We start from the raw sequence: 7826 nt of genomic DNA on the forward strand, positions 1-7826 counted from the left end.
ATGAAATTTTTTCCATGTGGTTCGTAGTAAAGAAATGTGATGAATGAATTAGTTAAAGGTAAAAATAAAACAAGTATTTTCAATTTGAAAAGGATTTTATTTGACGACATTCAATACTTATACCTATTTGGTGTTGGGTTTTTATCAAAAATGGTGAGGTGGTAAAATATTTCTGTTTATTACACACTTATTTTTATTTAATTAATTAAATAATTATAGTTGGTGATGTTATGTGCTAGTGGATAAATATATCCGCGTAACACGTTGGTCAGTTAGTATAAATGCTTTTAGACATTTTTCATGTTCAACGAAAACTATCATGACAACGTTAAAAAAACTGTTTCGAAAACTTTTTCGTGAACTATTGACTGCAGACGATACACGTTTTTAACCGCAAAAATGATAGTGCGGTTTGAATGAGGTAGGGCATAGCAGGAAAGATCCTGCTCCAAATCTTGAACAGCCCGGCTGGAGAAGACTTCGACCTTAAAGAAGATTACAGGTAAATAATACTGCTTTCAAACCGTGTTGTGTTCCTGTAGTGAGTAAGGTAACCAGGGCTTCTGGGGGGATTTGGGGGGTAGAGTCGACAACGCTCTTTAATGATTCTGGTGTTGTAGGCGCTTATAAGCTACGGTAATTGTGTGCCATCAGTTTTCTATTAGGTATATTTGTATTATCTATGCTATCAGGTCAACCGTATGCTTTTTGCCGAACTAGTTGTATAAAAAAGTCTGTTTTTAAGCCTGCACTATTAATACAATACTTACCAACTTTTAAAATGTTAAAATAGATTAAAATCTTATATCGATTTAAAATTCGTTTTTTTATCTTCGGTCAAATAAAATATATTAAAATTTGAAAGTTTAACAAATTTGTTACGTAAGTGGTCATTTAAGTTACCAAATCAATAAGTCTATGATAAATATAACAACAAATAAATAAATACTGAATTTCATAACACTTAATCAAAATAAATAATAGGAATGAATTGCACAGTTTCCACCTTTAAAATAAAATAGCGACAAAACATTACCGTACTGTTTTACTAGATTAAAATGGTTATAAGTTTAAGGAATACAATTGTTTACTATTTTTAAGAAGACGCATCGATAAATAGATAACGTAAAATACGATTGCAAACTTATTTAATTATTCCTTTGAAATCTTAAAAATGAACCATTTAAAAAAAGTGAGTTAAACGGACGTTAGTTATTAAAATTCTACTACAAAACATAAACTAAGTTCATTTGTTGGAAGTGGCAAAGGAAGAATAACAAAATAAAACGTTTTGTTTCTACTAAACCTATGAGTTATTACGGAAAACATAAAGTTTCTTAGCCTATTATAACAACCTAATTATTTGATTAAAATTATCACCAAAGGGCACGGCAATATTTTGTTGTAAATTTTGTAATAACAACTGTTGCAATTGGGAATTTCATTCGACAGAACCTTCCACGTTTTCGTATCCACAATCACTAGCCGGAGTTACATAAGGAAGTTCCACCTGACTCCCGAACTCAGCCTCATAAAGAACTTGCTGAATTTTCAGTCTAGCGACTGCGTTTTGTTTCGAGTTTAATCTTTTTAATGTTGGAGCGCAACTCAAAAGGAACAATTCATCAGGATCCGTTCTATTGCATTGGCAAGGGTCTTCTTCCGTAGAGTTGAGACGCATCTTCTTCGCTGGTTGGGAATCATCATCGTCTTCCATATCACGAGATTCGGTAAAGGATAGATCTGGGAGGGAATGTCCGGGACGGTGACGGATTTCTTCCTCGGGCTCCGAATCGGATGTTTCACGTTTTACTCTGAAATTAATAACAAGAACGTTTACTTTATATAAAAGATTTGTCTCTGTTAAGCCCAAAAATATGTATAAACATTCTTGAACAATCATCACTTAACTTAATATATAGGGAAAGCTACAGAAGTAAAAAATTAGACATTTAAAACTTCTTAAGTAAGAGAGAGTAAGCTGGTGAATGCGTGATGAGAGCGTCACGAAAAATGTGATCAGGTGAGGCAAACGGAAGTTGAAAGGGAGATATAATTTAGATGGAGCTAAAAAAGTTTTACTTTAGTTGTGTGGTCTAAAGCCCCCGTCTTTTTATCTTAATAACGTTACAAAACTTAGACGCAATACATACACACACACTTATATATATGTAGTCAAACTACTAAAAGAGTGATTATGGATGGTAAGGACAATAATGAAAAAATTTGAGTGCGGTATAATATCCTATCTCTTTCACTAATTCTTGAATTGCAGTATCAAAGATAGAGAAAACGAGAAAATTAAATATGAATGTTGTACGGAAATACATACGGCACATCGTTCTTGGGTTCAACATGTGGGAGCAAGAACCGCATGGCATGAAGATACGGCCACCGTGTGCGACCACCGTGCGTACGTTGCAGCTTGATGAAAGAATCGCGCAGTGAACGCCAGCGTTTCTTGCACTCCGTCTCTGTATTATTGAGACAATTGTTAGACCAAAAGAACTATACAATAAATATACTTATATATAAAAAAGTTTTGCAGTATTTAGTTCTCTTCTCTATGTTTTATATTTTAAATACCATGATTATGCATTTATTGAACTAAAGAGGTTTGTTAATAAATGTTCAAAAATCATGTTTCGTAACAGATCCCAGAACACTTCGTAAAGTAGGTATGTTACGGCATTTTTAGATAAACTTCAATATCGTTCGAATTTTGAAAAAATTCTATAAATTGCATTTATTGCATTTGTGGTTATTAATTTTGAAAAAATTAATTTAAAACCTACTTTTTTACGAAACCATAATGTTTATCAATTTTTTATTCTTTTGTAAATACATTTTTCTACTACGTTTTCGGGTCGGCATGAAAAATATCAAATAGTGAGTTGTCTTTCTAAAACTTTGATTAAATAATTGAAATGCTTTTATATTTGTACAGTTAACAAATATGTTATATTCCTATCAATTTTTTAGATTTTTTCGTAAATTAAATTAAAAGATGCTAAATAAGCATGATTGGATTATGATTGGTTTACTTTTTAATCGGCTTTCCAAAAAATGAAGAGGTTCTCAATTCGATTGTATTTTTTATTTATTTATTTATTTGTGTACACTAGGATAGCAAAAGGAAATAGCTCTTATAAACAATGCTGGTTTTGATGATTTTTTAAAACGAAAGGGTCATGACGTGGTCCCATTTTAATTTAATTACTAACAAGTACTTTTCGAGTTATATCTAATAACGCGTATATACTTGATTATTTTTTCGTTTACTTATGTTTTATTACTCGCCTATGTAGTTGGTGTTGCTTTTTTTTTTCATTTGCGAGCAAACACAATTACTTATTATAAAATGAAAGACATGAGTAATTTTCCCAGAAGTTTGGTAAAAGATCACAATTTCACTTACACAATAGATGGATAAAACATTGGCACAAGCTTTAAATAGTTGTAGTAGTCTCTCAGAATATAGAATCTATTTTCGTTAATTTAACTTTATTAACCGACTTCCAAAAAAGGAGGAGGTTCTCAATTCGACTGTATTTTTTTTTTTTTTTTTTTTTTTTTTTTTTTTTTTTTTTTTTTATGTATGTTACATCAGAACTTTTGACTGGGTGGAGCGATTTCGACAAATTATCTTTTAATCGAAAGGTGGTGTGTGCCAATTGGTCCCATTTAAATTTATTTGAGATCTAACAACTACTTTTCGAGCTATATCTAATAATGCGTTTTTACTTGACGCTTTTTTCGTCGACCTACGTTGTATTATACCGCATAACTTTCTACTGGATGTACCGATTTAGATAATTCTTTTTTTGTTGGAAAGGAGATATCCCTAGCTTAGTAGCATGATAAGGAAACCAGGATCTGATGATGGGATCCTAGAGATATCGAGGGAAACTCTCGAAAATCCGCAATAACTTTTGACTGGGTGTACCGATTTTGATAATTCTTTTTTTGTTGGAAAGAAGATATCCTTAGTTTAGTACCGTGATAAGGAAACCAGGATCTGATAATGAGATCCCAGAGAAATCGAAGGAACTTCTTGAAAATCCGCAATAACTTTTTACTGGGTGTACCGATTTTAATAATTTTTAATTTAATCGAAAGCTGATGTTTATCATGTGGTCACATATAAATTTCATTGAGATCTGATTACTACTTTTTGAGTAATCTTTGATAACGCGCAGTTACTTGAGTATTTTTTCGTCGATCTACGTTGTATTACTCGTCGATGTAATTGAAGTCGGTTTTTTTTTTCGTTTGCGAGCAAACACAATTGTATTGAATAAAACATTTCATAATATAATTGTGTTTGCTAGCAAACGAATAAAAAAAACAACATCGACTACACCGACAAGTAATATAACGTAAGTAGACGAAAAAAATTAACAAACGGACTAGTCGTCACTACGATTTTCGAGGGTTTTTCTCGAATTCTCAGGGATTCCATCACCAGGTCCTAGTTTCCTTCTCTTGGTACTGTCCTTGGGATATCTCCTTTCCAATAAAAAAAAGAATTATCAAAATCGGTTCATAAACGACGAAGCTATCCCTGAACATATATAATATATATATATATATATATATATATATATATATATATATACACGGTCTAATTGAATAACCTTCTTCTTTTATGAAGTCAGTTATAAAGGTTAATTAATTGTCACTTTATTAGAGAAATATAATTTTTACGTTCTAAAACTAGTTTAAGCATTATCGGTACTATCAATATACATATTATGACCTAAATATTTCAAACGTGTGTTGTGAAAATCCCTGGAAATACGAATGGGTTGTGAATGATCGTAATGTTGTTTGTAATACTCCATAAATCATAATGGAATCAAACACACGATGGGATCATGCATCTGCACGCTACACGTCTTTAAATATATGTTACGATTTATTCAATATAAATTGTATTGGAATAAACATTCTTATTCAGAATACCAATGTACTAGAAAAGAATACTATTTCGTTTCTTTTCAACATTTGTTATTTTAAACAATCAGGCGCTTCGCTAATGCCTGGTGTCACTAGTAGCTGATAAAGTTATCTGACGTCTAACGATATCCGAGAGATAAAAGTATTTGATAAATTTTTCTTTTTCATTTCAAACTCTATCTGCCGCATATTTCCATTTGCATAATCGCTTTTTGCTTGTTAATTCAAAATTTGTAGTCTATTAGTTGATGAGAGACAAGCCCTCAGGACCTGTCTGACGTTCTGCTGATAAAACCTTACAGTATCAATTAATCAGTGGACCTGAAATATGGTTAAGGAATATGTAAGGATATACCGAAGTTTGAGTTACTGCATACAGGCTACTTTAATAAGTTTCATTTAAAAAGGAAGGGCACGAAATAGGAAATAGAATTTTGGATGAGATTTCAACCGACTTCAAAAAAGGAAGAGGTTGTATCGAAGGCTCTCTCTCTGCTCGTGATTCTAACAAATGTAGGCACCTAATACGTAAAATAAAAGCCCCATTTTGATAATAATAAAAAATGAATATTTAAAAATATAGAAATATATCTGTCAGTTTAGCTTACTTACCAGACACATTAAGGGCTTCTTGTACTTCTTTCCAAGCGTCGTCGCGTAATTTTGTTTTATTAAAACCACTGACCGATTTGTCGTATAGAATCGGACGTTTTTCGACTTCTTTTATTAAGTCGATTTCGTTCATTGTTTACACTAATTATTTATTTATTTAAAAATTGAGCTATATTTTTATGATCTATATAATTTTTAATTGACTAGTTTATTGTACTGATGTTGTTAAAATAACTTACTTCGCATTTGTTATTATGGTAATGGTGCAAACTTATAAAAAAGTAAATCATACAATTAATTCGGATGCTGCCACTGATTTGAAATAAACTCAACACTTAAAATCGTTAATCTTCAACCAGCATACCCCCATTTGCTCGAATTAAAAAATATTTAAAACAATTAGGATAATAGTCTTACAAAAAATATATCTAAATAGACGAAATATCGGATGGTACGATGGTATATGTAAATAATAAATACACACTGATTTGAGTAAAATTCGGATAAAAATCTTCGTGTTGCGAGGAAGGGTGTGTTCTTCGGGGGTGAGTACCGCACTGACGCGCGGGGCGTACGGTACGCGCGCGCCGCGCGTATTGAGCGACGCGGCGCGGCGACGCAGTGACTATTTAGCTGTTTTTCGTCTTTGGGGAGTCTTTGAGAGCAACTTATACTTTATGTATACACTAAATATCGTTTTGGGATATTGATAGGTAAGAAAAGTAAATTTTAGATTGCATTTCAACCTACTCTTAAACCTACACTTATCTCAAATAATTAATAATTACGATATAACTCTGACAGTTTCTCGATATAATATTTTAGTTAACTTATTAGTTAAAAAAAACTTACAATAGGAAGAGAAAAATAATAGTTTAGATACAGTCATTCAGAATTGTGCACATTCTCTTTTTTTCATATTCAATTTATTGTATCGTTATAATTGGGATTACGATAACATAAAATAATCCTTTCAGCCTGTAATATCCCACTACTGGGTATAGGCCTCTTTCCCCATGTAGGAGAAGGATCAGAGCTTAATCCACCACGCTGCTCCAATGTGGGTTGGCAGATATATTCCCTACTATAGTAACGATCGCTATCAGGTGTATATGATAACAACCGGGACTGACGGCTTAATATGCTCTCCGAGGCACGGTGGGGAAACCCACTAGGACTGCACAAACACCCGACCACGGTAAACATCTGTATGGCCAATACAAATGTTTGTCATGTGTGGGGATCGAACTCGCAACCACCAGCGCAACAGGTACAATCCATGGCTGTGACCGCTGCGCCAACGCGGCGTCCAATACATAAAATAATATTAATTATTAATTAAATAGCAACAATTTATATATGATAGCGTAATTCTAATTTGTGTAATTGGAACTTAGATTATTTGGTGCAAATCGTCGTTGCAGTGGGAAGGCCTCTGTGAGTACAGTTTGTCAAATGTGATAATTGCGTTGAGACTGAGCTAGAAACGTGGTCACTAGGCAACTTGCCTAGCACAAAACATATGGGCATAGCTAGTGATCAAAAGTCCTTAGTTCTTGGCAGCACATACGTCTTCCATATGCGTCGCTTGCCTCTGCAGCCTCTGTTTATCATTGTGTTAGCCATAAGCCTTTCTAAGTTCACGCCAAATAAACCGCGTTACATACTGTAAACCTTAGTAGTCAGTACTTATTAACTTAGTACTTACATTGCTCATCGATAATAACATCGCTACAATGAAACCACTATGGCCTATGTCTCGTTAGATTTGAAGGTTTTCCAGTATCATTCAAATGCCACAAACAACGGCTAAAAAGAGTATCTTTAGGGTCCTGCATAATTGCTGAAAAGTATGTATGTGATTTATGTTGTTGTAGCCATTTAGAGACCTAGCCTATTCCAAACAACGTCTATCCCTATAGCAGCTATAATTTTCTATTTTCTATAGTCATTTATATATATTCATTAGCATTATATATATATATATATATATACAGCATGGCCTAGTACGAAACAATTCATAACAACGTCTGAAAACAGCATATAAACGTAGTTTCTATATAGTCAGATTATTCTGTAACACTCCTGGACCCCGCTTCCGGCGTGGTACCTTGGGTGGATGATGAGATTGAAGAGGTCGCACAAGGGCTTAAGGAGCTCAGTTGTATTCTATGAACATTGGAAATCTTAGTAGTTCATCTACTGGGGTACCAAAGATCTGAGACAGAAGGACAGATAAACAGCAGGGTCTCTTC

The 7826-nt window shown here is 33.2% G+C and overlaps 1 protein-coding gene across 1 annotated transcript; it reads right to left on the reverse strand.

Moving 5' to 3' along the window:
* Positions 1 to 1128: 1128 nt before the first annotated feature.
* LOC123657016 lies at positions 1129 to 5704 on the reverse strand. Its single transcript, XM_045592619.1, has 3 exons — positions 5572 to 5704; positions 2333 to 2474; positions 1129 to 1814 (listed from the first exon to the last, which is right to left on the reverse strand). The coding sequence occupies exons 1-3, from the start codon at positions 5702 to 5704 to the stop codon at positions 1442 to 1444; spliced, it is 648 nt and encodes a 215-aa protein (XP_045448575.1). The 3' UTR covers positions 1129 to 1441.
* Between the last annotated feature and the right edge of the window lie 2122 nt (positions 5705 to 7826).

Source organism: Melitaea cinxia, chromosome 10, assembly GCF_905220565.1.
Source record: "Melitaea cinxia chromosome 10, ilMelCinx1.1, whole genome shotgun sequence".
Classification (NCBI taxonomy): domain Eukaryota; kingdom Metazoa; phylum Arthropoda; class Insecta; order Lepidoptera; family Nymphalidae; genus Melitaea; species Melitaea cinxia.